Genomic DNA, 20,969 nt, shown 5'->3' on the forward strand with positions numbered 1-20,969 from the left:
TAGAAACGTAGCCCCACCCTCTGCCACTTCTTCTTTGAGAAAGCAGGCATAGACAATTTTTTTTGAATCAAGGGTAAAGGATTTCCCTCAGGAAATTGTGCGACTCCAATTGATGACTGATCCCCACCAAGGTGGTGGGGGTGAGGGTGCGATGAGGCTGTTATTTTTACCGTCAGACTGGGAGTCAAAATTGGATCTCTCAGAGCCTTTGATCCCCCCACCTCCCCCAGAAGATTAGACTGTGGTCCAGAAAGCCGCCGCTTTCAAGGCTTGCATGAGGCCATTTTTTTCTGATCTCCTCAGAACATGACAGCTTACAAAGTGGTTCATGCTGTCTGCTCACCCCTTTGTGAAATTCAGATTATGGATACCAGACACATCACGCTTAATGAGTGGCAGTTGCTGCCAGAGGTCTGGGCGTTGACTGTTGCTTTCAGAGTAGACATTGGTTACCCGCATCCCAACACAAACCTCAGGGAAGGGGAAAGGGCTGTCTAATGGTGGGGGGGGGGGTTGTTTACCATCACAAGTCCTGTGATTGTGCACCTCAGCGTCTGCAGGTTCTCCAGGATGATTTCTCCAGCCAAAGGAGAGAAGTCTTTGGACATGCTCCATTCCACTGGAAGATGAGAGGGGGAAGGGATGGCAGGAGAGAGAGAGAGAGAGAGAGAGAGAGAGAGAGAGAGAGAGAGAGAGAGAGAGAGAGTGAGAGCGAGAATATGAATGGAATGCAGTTATAGATCAACAAACATCATAGAAACTCCAGCATAGAATCCTTCCCAAAAACAATAAGCTTATCCTCCTTTCTCTATGTTGGTACATTTAACCACCTTTCTTGGGACCACAAGGCAGTTTCCACTGATACTTAGAGAGAGAGAGAGAGAGAGAGAGAGAGAGAGAGAGAGAGAGAGAGAGAGAGAGAGAGATCATCATTCAAAAGTGATTCACACACCCTTAGAGGTCTTTGAACCTTAATAGATAGGTGTATAATAATATATAGTGAACTATGTGTACATTTGTGTGATATTCTTAATGTGAGATTTTATTTGTATTAATTTAATTTCCCACGAGAACCCTGCTGGCAGAGTGATTAGGCTTTGGGTTGCTCACTGCAAGACCAGCAGTTTGAAACCACCAGCTACTCCATGGGGAAAGATGAGGCTTCCTAGTCCTGGAAAGAGTTACAGTTTTGGAACCCAATGGGAGCCATTCTACCCTGTCCTGTAGGGTCACCGTGAGCCAGGATGGACTCACTGCACATGAGCTGAGTTTATATTTCACATGAGACCCTGGGTACATAAAATATAAAGAGCCATAAACACACACAGGAACATTATGTGTAAGAGTTCATTATAAATAGGAGATAAATTATTTATTGCAAAAGACAGCATCTTTGATTTACTTCCACACAATGCTACTGCCTGATTACATTGGGAATGCTCTTTCAAATTTTCATCGATACTCATCCCACATGAAGACATTTTCCCCTGCAGCATTCGACACTGTCTCCTTCTGAAAACACCCCTTGTTTGGTGTCTCCTACGCCACTCCTCTGGCTCCCCTCCTCCTCCCTGGTACCTGCTTCCTGTGTCCTCAGTTTGTTTCTACTCAACTCTAGCATCTGGGGTTCATGGCTAACCGGTTAGTGCCTCTCTCTCCCATCAGCACCCTAAAATCGTTCATTTAGTGAAATCATCCAACTCTTCACACCCCAGCTTCCCACGGCATCACGTTCTTTCGTAGGACCGCACTGGTTGCCACACTCATTCTCAGAAGATGGAATCGTGAGTCATCCGTTGGAGTGGCTTCAGCAACAGTTTACACATGGCATGCTTCAAGGCCAGCTTCACATGAAGCAGGGGCTTCAGGGGATCAAGTCATAGGGGAGATGAGGTCCCCACATTCTTCTCCCAAGTTAGAGACCTCCGGGTTTAAATTCTTGATGGTCCTTCAATGCTACAAAACTCAACCACATCATCCCCAGAGCCTGCTCTTCCCCTTGAATCAGACACTTCTACTGCTTTTGCTGCCTGTGATCTTCTTCATTATACTCTTCTGCTTAATCTCCTCACTCCCTTGGAATCCCTCTCCCCCAATTCCTAGAACCCTGATAGTCAGCAGAAGTCTCTTCTTGGAGAACTCCCTCACCTTGGCCTCCTCTTGCTCCTTGCCACCTTCTCCCCCTTGGTTTCAGTTACTTCCTGGCGCTCTACCTCTTTGACTGTCTCAGCCCCCCCCGCCCCCCCCCCAGCATCTTCCTCCTTCCTCCTCTTTTCCTTCTCTTTGGTGTCCTGTTCCTTGGGGGTAGGTTTTTGACTCTCTTTTCACTCAGCATGCTTACCCTGGGTGGTTATCTAAGCCACTTAGGTGCCTCCAATGGTGACTCCTAAAACTGTAATTCAAGGCTTGCCTCCTTCCCGAGCATCCCCCAGGTGAATCTCCTCTTGTGTCTCCCAAGTACTTCTCGAACCCCACAGAGGATCCTACTATTGTTTTCTCGGTTTTAACTAATGATATTGTCATATATTCAATCAACCAACTGAAAAGGTCCGAAGCATCCTGGCTTCTTTTTGTCCAATACATCTGCATCAGCCGATCATCAAACCCAGTCGGTTCTACCCCTACCACGTCTCCTCTAAGTCCCACTCTCTCCCGCACGTGGTAATGACCTGCGTACAAGCATCAGCTCTGCATTTGCCTCCTGGCTGCCTTATTCTGCTTCACTTTGCTTGTTCTTATAGACGCTTGTCTCACCACAGGCAGAATTCTCATTTAAACTGCAGATCTACTTATTTCGCTCCTCCAGTTATAAATCGGAATCTTAAGGCGTTCAAAGACCTCCATAAGCTGGATCCACCCTTGCACTACAATCCACACCTCCACCATTTCCTAAAAGGAAGGACGCCCCCCCCCCCTTTTTACCAGTCTGTCACCTGATTTTATTGTTTGCTTCTCAGCCTCTGTGTCTTGTAGGCATCTTCCAAACATTGCTTTCTGAAACCCCATTAATCCTTTAAGACCTAGCAAAGCCAACTCTAAATTCCTCACGAATAATTAATTAAATACACCTGTATCTGTGCTCCCAGAACCCTTTATTCATTTAAGTACAGGATTTATCACACCGTATTATGCTTTATCGCACGTGCCACTCGCTTTCCCTTGGTAGATTGTGAGAAATTGGAGAACAGTAAACGTGCCGTTCGCATTTTCCTCCTTAGAACTTGCATTTGTGTTTGGCACGTAGAAGGCATTTGCCAAATAGGTTCCAAATCAAACAGGTAGTTGTCTATTGCCCAGAGTGGGGCAGACAGTTAGGAGCTGGACAATTTGCTGAAATGTTGGCGGTTTGAGATGGGCCCAGAGGCACCTCAGAAGAAAGGTATGGTGATCAGTTTCTGGATCACCAAGATCCAGTTGCTCACAAACCTTATGGAGCAGATCTACTCTGCACACAGGGGTTGTCTTCAGTCAGAATTGACGTGACAGAAGCTAACAACAACAAAAATTATATATATATATATATATATATATATATATATATATATATATATATATATATATATATATGCGTGTGTGTGTGAAAAACACAGAGTGTCTTTTCTATCATGAATATATCTTTCTCCGTGTGACTTTTTCTTCTCTTGTCTTCTGACATGCAGACATAAAACAAAATCCAAACAAATTCAAATGATTATCTATTAACTCTCAACTCACATTTACATATCCATACAAATACATATTTAGAAACATACATTTTAAAACATCAGTAGATTAAAACATTTTGAAAATATACATGCAATATATACATATATATCTGTCTATGAAATCTCTCTCTATTGTGAATGCTGTGGGTTTGGTTTTGGACAGCCAACTGAAAGGTCAGTGGTGCAATCCCCACTGCTGCTCTGTGGGAGGAAGGTGAGGCAGTCTGCTCTCATAAGGATTTACGGTTTCAGAAACTGGATATGGCATCACTATGAGTTTGCCTTTGGATATATATCCCCAATGTTTTATTCTGCTAATGAGTTAGTTGCTCTTTGGGAAACCAAGTCTCCTAAAATCAAGATAGGGAGGGTTTTTAACTTGAGAATAATGTCTCACTGAATTCTAGCCAATGGAGCAGGGAGAGGTAATGTTGAAGGAGGTTTTACAAACAAAGAAAATGGAAAAACAGCAGCAAATTTGTAGAGATATCTAGAGACAGGAAAGTATATAGGGCAATTCTGTTAACAAAAAAAATATATATCTTTTGATGCTAATGAGGAACATGTAATTAGTAGTTGTGCATACTGGCATGAAACGGGGAACCAGTAGAGAGGTCTGAGGGTCTGGCCCCAATCTCAACTATGTGGACAGTTGCCCCTCCCCGCAGAAGAATTTACTTCAGAGGACAGCACTGAAGCTACAACAAAGGGAGAGGGACATATCTGATCAGAGCACATGAAGTGGGAAGAGGGAGAGTGGCGCACATCCTGGCTCACCAAGCTTTGAGGATGACAGCCCTGCTCAGAGCAGCCAATGCACAGAGAGGACCATATGGCCGCCCCCACTATGAGACACTAAATCCCTCATGGACCCACAGCCCTACAGGGGACAACAATGGAGACAGAGCATGGGAATTGCACCCAATCTGACCCCACCACACTGAGGCAAAACACTAAGGACAAGCAACAGAACAGCAAGGGGAGCAGGGCAAGGAAGTTCCAAGGGAGCACCAAAAATAGACTTTGGGGCCAGGTGTGGCACCCCATCAGACTTGGCTGGAAAACACCCCTAAAGCTCATCAAACAGACCTTGAACTATTTACAGGCTTTTCTCTTTTTTTGTGGTCATTTTTGTTGTTCTTGTTTTGTTTTCTTTTGTCACTTTGTTTTGCTCTGTCTTGTTTTTTTGTGTGCATATTATTATCTCTGCAGGCTTATCTAGATAAGATAGACTGGATAAACAATCTGGAGAAAACAACGGGGCCATTGGTTCCGGGGGTGGGCATGGGAAAGGGGAAGATGGGGGAAAGGAAGTGGTGTTAACCAACCAAGGGACAAAGGAACAACTAGTGATCCAAAACCAGTGACAAGGAGGGTGTAAGAGGCCTGGTAGAGCATGATCAAGGGCAATGTAACAGAGAGGAATTACTGAAGCCCAAGTGAAGGCTGAGCATGATAGTGGGACAAGAGGAAAGTAAAAAGAAATAGAAGAAAGAACTAGGAGGCAAAGGACATTTATAGAGGTCTAAATGCAAGCATGCATATATGTAAATATATTTATATATGATGGGGAAATAGATCTATGAGCATATATTTATAGGTTTAATATTAAGGTAGCAGATGGACATTGGGCCTCCACTCAAGTACTCCCTCAATGCAAGAACACGTTTTTCTATTAAACTGGCATTCCATGATTCTCAACTTCTCAACACGATAGCTGAAGACAAATGTGTGCATAAGAAAATGTGATGAAGAAAGCAGATGGAGCCCAACTATTAAGAGATATAGCACCAAGAGTCTTAAAGGCTTGAAGGTAAACAAGTGGCCATCTAGCTCAGAAGCAACAAAACCCACATGGAAGAAGCACACCAGCCTGTGTCATCACGAGATGTTGATGGGATCAGGCATCAGGTATCAACGAACAAAAAATCATATCATTGTGAATGAAGGGGATTGTAGCTTGACCCATCTGTAGGCAACTGGACATCCCTTACAAAAGGGTTTCAGGGAGGAGATAAGCCAGCCAGGATGCAGTGTAGCAACGATGAAACATACAACTTTCCTCTAATTCTGGAACACTTCTTCCCTCCCCCTGCCCTCCCACTATCATGATCCCAGTTCTACCTTATAAATCTGGCTAGAACAGAGGTTGTACACTGGTACAGATAGGAACTGGAATCATAAGGAATCCAGGGCAGATGATCCATTCAGGACCAGTGGTGAGAGTAGCGATACCGGGAGGGTGGAAGGAGGGTAAGGTGGAAAAGGGGAACCGATTACAAGGATCTACATGTGACCTCCTTCATGGCGGATGGACAACAGAAAAGTGGTGAAGGGAGACACTGTACAGTGTGAGATATGAAATAGTAATAATAATTTATAAATTATCAGGGGTTCATGAGGGAGGAGGGAGCAGGGAGGGAGGGGAAAATGAGTAGTTGATACCAAGGGCTCAAGTAAAAAGCAAATGTTTTGAGAATGATGAGGGCAGCAAATATACAAATATGTCTGACACACCATGGATGCATGTATGGATTGTGATAAGAGTTGTACGAGCCCCCATTAAAATGGTTTTAAAAAATTGGTAGTCGTGGTAGAGTCCCAAGTTGAAGGTTGTGTATCAGGGACTTTTGAATCCAGGATTCAGATTCAGAATGAATTTCCCATCAAAATATCCAGGGGTTAGTGCAAACAACACCAGATTATTTGGCAAGTGATTAGTGAAGAGTGGCTCAAAGATACAATCTTTTAAATTTCCGAAGAAACCACATTTCATTTTAGAATAAAACTGTTTGTGTTCTATTGAAATTTGCTTTACAAGGACTGTAACAGGTGGAAAAGAGGCCGTTATTTCCTATAAAAAGCACACACAGGAAAAGGAACAGAAGCGTGTTTGTAAGGATGAGTTGGCCTGCTTTAAGAGTTGATGATTTTCAAGTGTTTAAATACAATTAAATTTTACAGCAAGTCTGGATTTCAAAAGGGAAAGGTTAGGAAAGAAGAAGATTTACAGGAAAGGGATACTATTCTTTCTGTGGGAACAGGCAATCTCTCCTGGGGAGCAACCGTCCTTTGCCCTCTCTACTTCCTTGGGTTGATAGACTCTCTTGGTGATTCTCAGGGATGTAGTCAATTCGACTAGAGAGTGAATATACAAGGGGATTGTGTTAAGTACAACACACATGGATTAAAACCACTCCATCTGCGAATAAAGATATGGAGAAGCTCAATGTCATCAGTCAGAATAAGACCAGGATGCAGCTGTAAAACCGTACATTATAACACCATAAATTGCTCATATGCAAGTTTGAATGGAAGCTGAAGAAAACTGAAGCAGGTCCCCAAACCTAAAGTACAACACGGTGCAGATCCCCTATGAATTTAAAGCCTACTCCAAGTATACATGTGGTGCATTAAATACTAATGACCAAAGAATCACAGTGAAATGTGCAGAGACAGAAAACCAAAGGAAAGGACACGCATGGAATTGTTTCTCAAGCTGAAAAAAAGGGACGGGAACTTTCTCATACTAGAAGAACCAAAGAAAAACCCAAGCCTGAAGCTTCAATAATGAAGGATTCATAATACTGCATAATCCAAGAAGCGTCAAAAGAAGATTCAAGGAATGCACAGAGCCCCTCTTCCAAAAATATTGGTTAATGCTTCACTCTTTCAGGAGGGAGCAGGATGGGGCAGTGTTTCATTTCCTTGTGCTAAGGCTTCTTATGAGTTGGGATTGACTTGATGACACACAACAACATCAACAGACTTATGATCAAGAATTGATGGTATGGAGGGAAGAAGTTCAAACTTCCTGGATGCATTGGCATAATAATAATAATCTGCAGGAATTGATGGGATAACCAGAGGTGTTTCAACAAATGGATGCTACGCTGGAAGTGCTTATTGATCTATGTGAAGACCTTTGGAAGACAAGCTACATGATTGAATCCGTTGGAAGAGATCCATATCTGTGTGCACTCTAAAGATGATACAAAGGAATGTAGTGATTATCTACAACTACCATTAATATAGCAAGCAAGTAATTTCTTTTCTAAAGATAGTTTAAAATGGACCTCATGCTTGGTAAGTAGAGGGCTTAGGGGGGGAAAGAAAGTCCCTTAGTGAGATGGGTTGACATAGTGCTTCCAGCCATGGACATGGGCATCAACCTCACAGCCAGTTTGGATATGGTGCAGCACATGTTCTATTAGACGTTAGGTTGTTATGAATCAGAGGTCACTGGATGGCACCCAACAAGAAGACAAAGACCACCACCACCAAATCCCAGGAGGACTGAAATGTAGTCGATGAAGTTTAAAACTACAGAATTTATAGTTTTATGATAAAGGTCAAGACGATCATTTCTTCTTAGGACTTGGAAATAGAAGCAAGCTTTAACGATGCAGTCATGGAAACAAAATACAGTCAACAATACAGTTTAAGCACACACACACACGCACACACACACACACAGTCCACCAAACCCACTGCCATCAGGCCGATGCTGATGCTTAGCAACCCTATAGCACAGGCTACAGTTACTGCTATGAATCTCCAAGACGTGACTCTTTATGGGAGTAGAAAGCCTCATCTTTCTCCCCAGGAACATCTGGTAGATTTGAACCACTGACTTTGTAGTTATCAGCCTAATGTGTAACCATTATGCCATCAGGGCTCCAGACATTATTAGCTGTTATAACTCAAGTAAAATGGTACCAGATAAATCTTAGGTGTTAGGATTTCTTAAAACTTGGCTTTGGATCGAACTCACTCTATTAATCCTTTAAGTGTAATGGCTATTTTAACAAATATTTAATTTTCTTAATCAAAGCTTAAGGAATAGAGGCCCAGGTGGGCAGAAGAGCTCTGAACACCACCCCTTATCTGATGACAGCGTTAGAAACTCCAGGCCTAAAGCCTATGGCAAAAGAAGGAATTCCTGGCCTTGCCCCCAAAGTCTAGAATGTGATGCAAAGATCAGCACTGCGGTTAGAACGCCCACGACTAGAAATGGGCCAGCAGAGGAGGCAGCCTGAAGCTCCGGTGAAGTTCAAGCCTTCTGTCAGTAGGCTGCGTGCTACACGTTGTCCTGCTGTCGCTGGCAGCACCCGAGTCGCACAACAGTTTCTGAAAGGCGAGGACTCGCTGTGCAGCAGTAACAGCCTTCTGAAGAGCGAACACTGCAGCAATGGACAACTCCAAAGAATCGATTATAAAACGTGCCCTCCTCTTGTCCAGGGCCGTCCTAATGCATCTGCTAAGGCCTTCCTTTCTGGTACCGCAAAGCCTAGAGCCGTTTTGTCCCCTTCACACAAGGGAAGGGGTCCACTGCCAAAGTTATACTCGCCTGCCTTTTGCTGGGTCCCACTCAAAGCTCCACATCAGCCCCACGGTCACTTGCCCAGGCCACGTCAGGACCACTGCTTTTGCTAGCTCCCGTCTTCTCCCCCTTCATGCAAACAGGGCCAGTTCAAAGTCCCGCCCTTTCTGCAGTTCCTCTACTTTCCAAGGCCATCTCCCCAGAGCCGTCTGTAGTTCTTAACCCTGCACTAGCTTCACTCGTTCTGCGGCTGTCCTTCAGGACAACTGGTGGAGGGTAGAGGCCATGTCTGATTCATCTCTGTCTTCCAATGACCTCGTAGAGCATCTCGCACAGTGGTTCTCAACCTGTGGGTATTGACTCCTTTTGGGGTCCAATGACCCTTTCACAGGGGTTGCCTAAGACATCGAAAAACACCTTTCCCATGGTCTTAGGAACCGAGACACCGCTCCTCTATCTGTCTCCAGGCAGGTCCGCCCACATGCAGATACGCCCACATAGGAGTACCCAGCGTGAAGACTGTTACCCATGCTACACCAGGCTTCAAGACAAAATTTCATTTATTTGCCACTAGAAATAAATATTTCACAATATATAATTATATATTTTTTGTGATTCATCACTATGCTTTCATGATGTTCAATTTGTAACAATGAAAATATATCCTGCCTGTCAGATATTTACATGACGATTCCTAACAGTACTGAAATGACAGTGATGAAGTAGCAATGAAAATAATTTTATGGTTGGGAGTCACCACAAACATGAGGAACTGTATGAAAGGGTCGTGGCATTAGGAAAGTTGAGAACCAGTGATCTAGCACAGTAACCCCCCAACCTCAAACCAAACAAAACAAATCTCCCTGCCCTTTCAGTTGATTCCGACTCATCACAACCCTGTGTGGACGAGTAGAACTGCCCCTGTGGGTTTCTGAGACTGTAAGTCTTCACGGGAGGAGACAGCCTCCTCTTCCCCCAGTGGCGCAGCTGGTGGTTTCAAACTGCTGAGCTTGCAGTTAGCAGCCCAATGCGTAACCACTGTGCTATGGGGCTCCTGGTCGGGTGCACAGTAGGTGGTTAATGTTGGGAACAGAGAATGCTTGATCCTTGACTCCAGAATGTGTAACGTGTAAAGTCAGTGGAACTTTGAGGTGGTCACATATAAGGGGAACGAGAAAACAGTCAGAATGGAGGGAAGTATTGTTTAAAAAAAAAAACAAAACACCCAAATCTCAAACAATGAAAGTTGCTTGAGCTGCCTGGTCCGCGGGTGGAGACGGGGCTGCATTTCTGCCCTCCAGAGTTCCGGCTTCCTGTGCGTTCACTTGTCCCCACTGCTGCCCAGTAACCAAAATGAACGAGAAAAAAGAAGACTTTATTTCCTAGTCCCTATCAGCACTTCTGTGGAACCCAAAGAGCATTCTTACTGGCCACACTCGCCCTGGCGCCTTAACTAATGAGCGGAATTTGGCTAGACTGCCCAGCCCAGTAACAGAGCGTTGTGAAATCCTTCCCTGATCCATCTAATTGTGCAGGTTTCAACCTTCCAGGCCAACCATAGCACACGAGCAAGGGAGAGGGATGAGGGGCGTGCCGAGGCACCCCGAGTAGAAGAGATCAAATACAGTTATTTTCTGAGATGGGGAGCGGGATCTTGCCGAAGTATGGACCCGCTCAACGCTTGTGGGTTTTAAATTGGGAACGAACGTGAAAACTCTGAATTTGCGGGATTCTGAGTTTCACTCTGGCAAAATCCACGTTTGGAGCCGCTTGCATTTTTTTTTTTAATCTTAAATTCCCTTGGTAGTCCCAGGAGCAGGGGCACGCATTACTTTCAAACAAGAATCGTTATTGTTTGCATAGCACGCAGTCTTCTAGTTAATTAGAAAAACATTTTTTTTCTCCAAATTAAATTTCCCTAGAAAAACAATGATTTAAATGAAGGGCAAAAGGGTTTTTTTTTTTTTCCTTTTTCTTTTTGGGCACTTGAGAAGCCTTCCTGGATCCACTGCCTCTAGAAAATTAAAAGCAAAACTATCATTGGAAAGCTGTATTCATTCATTTACTGAGAGATATTGCCACCCCCCCAAAACATGATGGGCCTCTCTGTACACACCGTGTACTCCACTGCATGCTAGGAGAACTCACGGCCACAGATCCAAAGCAGAGGCCTTCTCAGGTTTGGGCAATATATGTAAGCACTGCAAATACAGCAAAAAGAAGGCCCACTCCACCGTCTGATTCATTTGCTTCTTTATTTCCTTCCTCATAACTCACCCTGTTGTGGCCTTGCCTAAATTTAATCTCTCCCTTGACCTCTCTATCTTCGAAATAAGAGGTGTGCTCGTTTGTATTATTCTTACTGCTAATGACAGGTCTGTATTTCCCTGCGTCGCTCTCTCTCAGCGCCATCCACTCGATTCTGACTCGCAGCGACCCACCAGGACCGGGGAGAACTGGCCACCGTGGGTTTCTGAGACTGGACCTCTTTCAAAAGGAGTGGAGAGTCTCCCTTTGAACTGTGGACCTTGCAGTTCACAGCCCAACGCGTTCCACGACATCACCATGCCTAGTATAATCCACCCTCTCCAAACTCCACCCCCCCAAAAAAAATACCCCAGCCCACCAGGGCTAGGCTACTATTTACCTGCTCACCACTGGATAAACGCTGGGCATTGTCGGTGGACTCAGGGGAGCCCCCACAGCACGGTGCCCCAGTGAACAACCGGGCCCCCCTTGGGCAACATCTTGTTACTAGGAGTCAAGAACGAGGCTCCTGGAACCTTCTGAGAGGCTGGGACACACAGTGAGAGAAGCTGGGGGCAGAGTTCACTTACTGCGTGGCCAGAGCCTCAGAGGTGTGCCCAGCGGCCATGTCCAGAGCCTGAGCAGCACAGGTGCCTATAGGCCCCACACCACTTCTTCCTGCCTAAGCCAGTACTGACCCCGAATGGTTCAGGAGAGTCTGCTACCTGCACAGTGGGTGGCAATGGACTTGAATCAGCAGCCATGTTCATAGAAGCCTTGGGCTTTCGTTTTCTCATCGTGAGTTGATACCATTCTATAGGGTGTTATTATCTGATTCTATAATAGGCTTTATGAGGGGCATTTTTAGGATGGGCTTTCTATTCCCGTAAAGAGTTACAGTCTCAGAAACCCAAAGGGGGCAGTTCTATAATGTCTGTCCTATGAGGTCGCTATGATTCTGCAGCATCGACTCCATGGCAATGAGCTTGTTTTGTGTTTTCTGGACCAAAGAAAGGCATAGAACACACTCACTCAGATGAACTTCTCTACTTTTTCTTTTTCCCTGGAATACAGCCAAATCCCTGAGTTGAAAGCTAGATTGTCATTTGCTTTAGACTCCTCCCCTCTCCCCCCTTTTTTTAAGGAACCGGTGAGGATGACAGTTTTCTCACCAGTACAGAAACACAGGCTGCTCCAAGGCTGTCATGGACACAGCTCAACAGAAACCTGAACAACAATGAGGGGTCTGCACGTTGGGCCTGGCTGGTCCCCTTCCAGGAGAACAGGCAGCAGGGCTGCTTCAGAGACTGTTGTTTTGCTTTGTTTTGTTTTCTGCAGACTGAAGTCCTGGTGGCTTGCCTGTGGGGCAATTTGGCCAATTCACAGCTTTCTGAATGGTTTTGGTCTCCCTGGGAATTAAACTAACCAGCCGCAGGGGCAATGGCAAAGACAGTCTACCTTCCTGCCAAAGGAGGAGACTTCATTCAAAGACACGCCCTTGAACTCTTGGGGTTTTCTTTCATTCCCCAGCTACGTGCAATGTCAACACCCGGTCAGCTGGTTCCTACCATGTCCATTCTGCCTCATGGCAACCCCACAGGTATCAGGGCAGGATGGTCCTCCCTGTGGTTTCCAAGGACTGATTATTTAGTAAATGTAGATCACCAAGCCTTTCTCTGAAGAGCCTCTGGATGGACTCAAACTGCCAACCATTCAGATCAAGAGTTAGTTAGCCGTTGACATTACCCAGGAACTTCTTTAACACCCTTTCTTCCTTATAACTTTAACTACCGTATATACTCGTGTACAAGCCAAGTTTTTCAGCACAAATTCATGGTGGTGGTCATGGTGGTGGTTGTGGTGGTCGTGGTCTCCTCCTTCTTGTCCTCCTCCTCCTCCTCCTCCTCTTCCTCTTCCTCCTCCTCCTCTCAATGCAAAACTGGGGTTCGGCTTATACTCATGTCAGTGGTACCTCAGCGAGGTGTAACATCTAGCTGGGCCCCCATCCCCTGTGCCCCTAAGGCCCATAATCTCACGGGTGATTGCCATTTCTCTGCTGTTCATTCATAGCCCCGCTGACACTGCAGGGCTTTGAATGTTTGTTTACTCACATCTAACCAATCAGAGCCGTCCTATGACGTGTATCTCTGAATAAGCCTTTTAAAGACTGTGTGCGAAGGATGTGGCATGAATGGATGTCATCTGGTCAAGCCTGACTAACAAAAGGAGGAAATCTCATGAAGCCTGACATAGAGTTAATAGCAAAGTGAGTTCAAGATGCATGGGAAGACATTCCAGAAGACATGGTGCGACGTGCCTTCCAGAAATGTAGTATTAGTAATGCTATGGATGGCAGTGAAGACTGCGCTTTGTATGAAAATGACAGCAGTGATGGTGATGACGAAGATCTCAGTGAGGACAGCGTCTATGATGACTTCACACCAGCTGAAGCTCTGCATTGGGATACGGATGATGATGATGATGATGAGGAATCCAGTGTTGAAGGATTTTAACTCTTTACATTTAGCTTGGTTGCTGATTGAGCTCAGGGAATAGTACTCTTAAGGTATCATTGTTGATACCTTATTGCTTTTGTTGAACCTATTTTCCACTTACTGTGCTGGTTTACTAATGTTAAATGACTTTTTATTTATGTTTTTATTTAAAATAAATGTTGAAATACATTATCCCACTGATGTCTCAATTTTTAGTAATTTTATTTTCATTTGTTTTGATTATTGAAACTCACCAATAGCTTCTGCATTTTCCACCCTAGGCTTATACTCGAGTCAATCAGTTTTTCTGGTTTCCCAGGTAATAATGAGGTAGCTCGGCTTATACTCGGGTCAGCTTACATTCGAGTATATAACGGTAATTTGAAACTTTGAGGACAGAACCCTTGCTCTATCGATCTTCTCATTATTATTATTTAGATTTTTATTGTGATTTGGGTGGACACATTGGATTTCTGTTCCATGATTTATACATATGTTGCTGTGTGACATTGAATACAAGCCCCACAATTTAACAGCACGCGTCACACGTTCTTCCCGTGCTTACCATCTCCGTTCTTTCCTGCCCCTGCCTGCCTTTTGAGCTTTGCCCATGCACACATGCTGCCCTTGGGGCCCCCACTGGCTGTACAGAAGACTGTCCACCTCCCCGCTTTTGATGCCCACTTCACAGGTTAGGCGACCATGTGGTGCCACAATTCAAATGCAGTGATCCTGCTTCAGTCTTCCTTATTCAATGTCCCACTTTCATCTCCATGTGAGATGCAGATGCCATGGCTGGAGTCAGACGCACGCCAGTCCTCAAAATAGCATGGTTACTTTCCAATCTTCTGCAGAGATCTGGTGCAGCAGATTCACCCAAGGCTCCTGGTCTGCTTCATAGGTCTTCGAATATGTCAGCCTCGCCCTTCTTTTAGGAATTTCACATCTACCCCTCCATCTGATGAACACATTCTTCCCCCTCTTAGTTTAATCACTCACCACCTCTTCTTTATCCTTTAGCAGCCAATGTAAGTATCCCTTCTGCTGCTAAGTCTTTTCTGGTCCCAGAAAGTGTGGTCATTGTGGTGCGACGTTGTCAAATCTATTTCAACTCTCAGCAGTCCAACTGCCCCAGAGGCAGTTCTTGCTTTAAGCTGTACAGGAGATCCGCCCAGCTGCTGGTGGGTTCCAATGCTATTCTTTCAGCAAGCAGCAAACTGCTTAACTGCTGGGCTCCCCAGGACCCTGAAGACGACATCTGTTCCCTGTTACATATCTCCAAATACTCACCAAATGCTGTTTCTTTGTAGGATGGTAATGATCAATTTGTGCGGTTATCTCTTTAATCCTGTAAACTCCATGGGGGCAGAGACAATCTCAGCCATCATCCTACGCTCCTCGGTAGCCAGTTGACGGCCCGGCACAGAGTGGATCAATCAGGACGTACTGAAAAGATGCTAGATTATCGATCAACTAAGTCATGGGGAAACAGAGGAACAAGTGGCAAGGCCCCTGGCCTCAACGAGCGTTGTCCATTTTTCTTAAATGAGGAAAGGAAGTTGACACAGTCAAACTATAGCCCTCTGCCTGCCCTCCATCTGCTGCCATACAGTCTCCAAATGAAGAATGACTTTTACACGGGGCGGGGGGAGGGAGTAAAAAGACTAATAATATCTCTTGATGTATATGAATTATATAAAACTCTAACAGCTCTGTCTATAAATGACGCTTTATTGGAATCTAACCATGTGCGTTTATGTATAAAGTGTTCTCAACAGCAGTCTGACATCAGTACAACTGAGACCACAGGCCCTGACAAGCTGAAGGCATTTGCGATCTTTTCAGACGAAGTTTGTCGACCAGGGGTCTGCAAGAGTCATGACCTGGCTCCTACCTGCTTCATCAGACCATCTGTGCTTCATCTCTATTTCCTCTTTCTCTAAATCCTACCATGTGGCTCCTACCAAGCTCACCCCGCCTCTAGCTTTAACACAATATCTTATTTTATTCTTAGGATCTACCGGGCTCTGAACTTGTTTGTTTACTAGTTTACTCATTTCCCCAAGAACATTCTGAGCTTGATGAGCGTATCTGGTTTTTTCTAACTGCATCCCCAGGGCCTGGCAGAGGATCTGTACATTGTAGGCATTGGGAACGTTTGTGTTAAATGGGTCAACAAACATTTTCTCTCCATTCTAAGTTCTTCAGGGCAGACATGGTGCCTGACTCATTTCGGTATCCTCTATCAGGGCCAACAGAGATTATGCTTTGTCTGGAGGTGACAGTTCCCAAAATAGGTGTTGAATGAATGGAATGCCAGTTGCTTTCTTCTCTCCCTGGGACAAGGTGTGAGAATATTTATCAGCTGGACTTCAAGAACCAATAGTGTACACCACACCTTTTTGCCTCCTCTACCTTCCAGTTTTTGAGACCACATCTGAAGGATCGGCCGTGGACCCTAATATAGTCCTACGGGGACACAGAGTATCCAAATGAAGAGGGAGTTTCTAGTTAATGCAGAGTTAGGTTGGGTGCTTACTGATCATGGGAAAGAATCATTGGCAACAGCAGGGTTAGCATTTTTTCCTAAGAAAATTGATCAATGTGTCCCCAAAGGTTATGAATTGTCTTTTAAAACCTGTCAGGCCATTGGACCACTACTCAAGTACTCCCTCAATGCAAGAACACTTTGCTCTATTAAACTGGCATGTCAAGATGCTCACCTTCCCGACATGATCACTGAAGACAAAGCAGGTGCATAAGCAAATGTGGTGAAGAAAGCTGATGGTGCCCGGCTATCAAAAGATATAGCGTCTGGGGTCTGAAAGGCTTAAAGATAAACAAGCAGCCATCTAGCTGAGAAGCAACAAAGCCTACGTGGAAGAAGCACACCAGCCTGTGTGATCATGAGGTACTGATAGGATCAGGTATCAGGCATCAAAGAACAAAATTTCTTATCATTGTGAATGAGGGGGAGTGCAGAGTGGGGACCCAAAGCCCATCTGTAGGCAACTGGACATCCCCTTACAGAAGGGTCGCAGGGAGTTGACAAGCCAGTTGGTGCAGTATAGCACTGATGAAACATATAACTTTCCTCTAGTTCTTTAATGCTCCCCTGCCCCACTATCATGATCCCAATTCTACCTTACAAATGCAGCTAGACCAGAGGATGTACACTGGTACAGATAAGAGCTGGAAACACAGGGAATCCAGGACAGATGAACCCCTCAGGACCAATAATGAGAGTAGCGATACCAGGAAGGTATGGGGAAGGTGGGGGAGACAGGGAGAACTGATCACAATGATCTACATCTAACCCCCTCCCTGGGGGGGACAGGCAACAGAAAAGTGGGTGAAGGGAGATATCGGACAGTGTAAGACATGAAATAAAATAATTTATAAATTATCAAGGGTTCATGAAGGAGGGAAGGGGGAAAACGAGGAGCTGATGCCAAGGGTTCAAGTAGAAATAAAATGTTTTTTAAAAACGACGATTACACCAAATGTACAGACGTGCTTGACACAATGGATGGATGGATGGATTGTGATAAGAGCTGTATGAGCCCCCAATAAAATGATTAAAAACAACAACAACCTATCATGTGCATTATGTTAGGGGGGGAAATGTAAAACGAAAGTCCTGAATTGAAGGAAAAACAGACACTGACAGGAGATGGGAGGTAGCATTCCGTGCTGTCGAGTACGCCGAGAGAACATCTCCAAGAATGGGTCAGCGCATCCTCCTTAACTGCCAACTACTTCCTCAGTTTTCACAATAAGCCAATATGCTAGGTACTCACATTCTAAGTTTAAGAAAGAAGCAAGCATGACTTGAATCTTTTCAATAACTACCATGAAACCACACATCTTAGCAGCGCAAAGTCTGCGTTTGAACACCTTTCTGCCTTATGTGCCCCCCAGACCCACGTGTGGGAAGAAAACGGTAAATGGGCTACCATTTATTTGGGGATCCTCCTCGCTAGGGAAAGCTTCAACTGACACAGGGCGTATAAAGTTTCGCCATACTGGGTTTCACTGCTGGAACCCAGGGTTGGCGCCTCTCTTCCCTTGTCCCAGGGTGAGCGTGGTCGCCAGCGCTGTGATTTCCTTGCTGTGGTTTCAAGGAGAGAGGTTTGGGGGTCATGACCACCGGGCAGCACAGGGGCTTCCACTGATGCTGGGAGAGTGGAAGTCGCATGAAGGTATTCTGTATTTTCATGTCAATTCCATGTGGGAGGGGTGCCAAGACAATGACTGATGTAAAAACAACAACAACAACAAAACCAGTAACGGACACAGTTGCAGACTTCTCATGTAAATGGCTGGCACACAATCTCAGCCTGGTTCAGGGTGATGTAACATTACTGGTGCCATGACTTCCCACTCCTCCCCTTTGCAATAGCCTATTTTAAGCCAGGTATGGTTCCTATATCTTTTTTCCCACCTGTTTGTCGCTCCTTTGGCTAAAGACACGGAAGCTGAGCTGATGAGAGAGAGCATGGAAGATTGGGCAGAGACCAACTCCAAAGCCGGGGGAGGCTCCTTGGGATCCAAAGGCATTTACAGGGAATGATAGTAAGTAAATAAATCGATAACAAGGAAGGAATGAGACCACCTCCCGGGGCAGCCAACCACAGTCCTCTCTTCTCTGTCCCACCAGCAGAAACGCTGCCGTGGGGCTGTCTCCTTCCCTATTTGTTCTCACACCCCCCTGTGAATTACACAACAAGGTGCCTTATTGATCCTGAAAACTCCCATCTCCAGATTGTCCCACCAAGAAGCCTTCCACGGCTTCCCACAGAGACAAAGAGGCCCGTCTTTCCTTCCCAGGCTCAGCTTCTGCTTCTGTGTGGACAATCAGATTGGCTGGTGTGAACGGCACGGCCTCCACAGGTACAATTGTGGGCGCAATTTTTGGTAGCCCCGTGGACTACAAATGGGCTTTGGGAGAGTCAAAGAAATCGCCCATCTTATAAGCAATATCTGTGCATTTCGCTGTCTGTTTCTCTTACAGGTTCCTATAAAAGGCTAAGCTTTGCAGTGCCCAAAGTGTCTTTCAAGAACCTAGCAACGTGGAGGCAGTGTGTGGCTGGTGGTGGTGGAATCGAGAACAACCCTGTATGGCAGCAGATGGAAGCGCTGCCAGCGAGGGCCCCATGCCACCTCACAATCATTGCTGTGTTGAAGCCCATTTTTTGCAGCCATTTTTCTCTTGGAGGCTGGTGGGGGCTCGGGGAGTGCCATAGCTCCCTCTATTGTGTTCACTGTCTTTGGTTTTGGGCATTTCTGTTTACATGTGACATCCCTACACTTTTAACATCAGTGAAACATGAACCTGTGGCTTCGACACACAATGTAGCGTGTAGAGCATTTCCCTGCTCATCTGCTTCTCTGGTAGATCGGCTCCTGTCTTTTATCTGGGTCCCAGGAGAAACCCTGAGGTACACTAGGTGCTCAACATTTAAAAAAAACAAATGCATTTTAAAAAATGAACGCATGTGAGAGAAGGTTTATCAAGAAGGCCTTGTCACATTCACAGTTCAAAAGGAAGGGCATGGCTGCCATCTTCACAAACACGCAAAAAGGGCGACCCACCAGTGAGGGAAAGGTGGTGGATTGCAGCACTAAAGATTCGGAAAAGTCCTGTATTCGTTACAGGATAGCAAGGGCTGCACAGGGAAGTCATGGGCAAAAAGTAAACCTTGCAAGGGAAACAAACTTGGCCCATGAAAACAAACAAACAAACAAACAAATCCAGACCAAACTCTACCATGAAGTCAACCCCAACTCATAGAGACCCTTTGTGTTACAGAAGAGGACAGTCCACAAGGCTCCCTTGGCTGTGATCATTACTGAAGCCAGCCACCAGGCCTTTCTTGCGTGACGCTGCTGGTGGGGGAGGGGGTCCAAGTGCCAACCTTTAGGTTCATAACGGAGAGCCAGTTGTACCACTCAGGGAGCTGCTGAGCCCATTGGCAATAAGAAAAATAATTGTGTGGGCTCACTGGAGGAAAAGACACACAACGTTGTTATTGTGTGCATACAACAGGGTCTCGATAAGCAATGTTTCCATTTATTTAATGTTCGATGCATTGGTCCAGTACTCTTATTATTTCTCAGCTGAGGAGACAGGGTTCAAGAGTTCGTTGAGCCCAAAGACACCACATGCATTCTTTGCCTACTTGGGATCAGAGAAGAAACCTAAATTTAAGTCTGGTGCTGATTGGCTGATGGCTTTATCCCAATTTTAATGATACCCTACTAGGGACCAGATATTAAAGTACTGTCAGGGAGATGCAGATGTGAGCATCATAGATTGTGGCAAGAGAGTCTTGCCCTCAAGGAACTGGCAGTCCAAGGAGAGAGTCAGAGCAACGTGTACCTGATAATAATACAATGGGTTGAGACAAGCACAGGGTGAGGGAACCCCCAACAGTGGTGGGGTGTGGTTAGAGAAGGCAGTCTGGTGAGACTGGCCACTAGAAGAGTCTTGGAAGAGATTTAGGCATCTGCCAGTGGAGACAACAGCTCTCGGGAAGCTGCTGCCTGTGGGAAGGCCCAGGATCGTGGCATGGTCTGGGAATTGCAAAGCATTTACTGGCTAGAGAGAAGTGGTGAGGTGGGACAGGAGGGCAACCTGAACCAGACATGAGATTGGACAGGAACGCAGGTGTTCAGTGTTAAGCTCAGAGGAGTCAATGTCACTCTAAAGGTATGTGGCAGTCATGAAAAGATCAAGCCATCTAGAAGCTCAGATTTGCATTTTAGGAAGACTACATGCTTTGGACCTGTTGTACAGAAAGAATGGTCCCCGGAGAAGGATGCCATTCTTGGTACTTCAGAGGGCAGTGAGGAAGATGAAGGGGCACAGAGGCTGAAACAATGGGCTCAAGCCTAAGCATAGCTGTGAGGTGATGCAGGCCTGGGCAGGGTGCTGTTCTGCTGTAGATGGAGTCGCTATGATTCGGAACCAGCTTAACGGAACTTAATAGAACAACTTTGTGGAAGAAAAATGGGAGAGGGGTCAGGCTGTATAGTCAAGGAGATGAGACAGATATGAAACTGCATGGCTTCCTGTGACCCACCTTTTCCTGTTTTTCCTGTTTATTGACACCTTTGTGAGCCAGCTTTTTCTGTACACTCAAAGGCTCGGCAACATGGCCTCTTACAGGAAATGGTGACTACTAGCATCCAGCCACT

At 45.4% G+C, this 20,969-nt stretch overlaps 1 protein-coding gene across 1 annotated transcript in view; it reads right to left on the reverse strand.

Moving 5' to 3' along the window:
- ANKFN1 (ankyrin repeat and fibronectin type III domain containing 1) overlaps window positions 1–20,969 on the reverse strand; it is a 175,464-nt gene that overhangs the window by 91,363 nt on the left and 63,132 nt on the right. The window contains exon 5 of the mRNA XM_075559286.1: window positions 522–619. Within this exon, the coding sequence (XP_075415401.1) occupies window positions 522–619 (98 nt within the window). The remainder of the gene's footprint in view (window positions 1–521; window positions 620–20,969) is intronic.

This window comes from Tenrec ecaudatus, chromosome 10, assembly GCF_050624435.1.
Source record: "Tenrec ecaudatus isolate mTenEca1 chromosome 10, mTenEca1.hap1, whole genome shotgun sequence".
Taxonomy (NCBI): domain Eukaryota; kingdom Metazoa; phylum Chordata; class Mammalia; order Afrosoricida; family Tenrecidae; genus Tenrec; species Tenrec ecaudatus.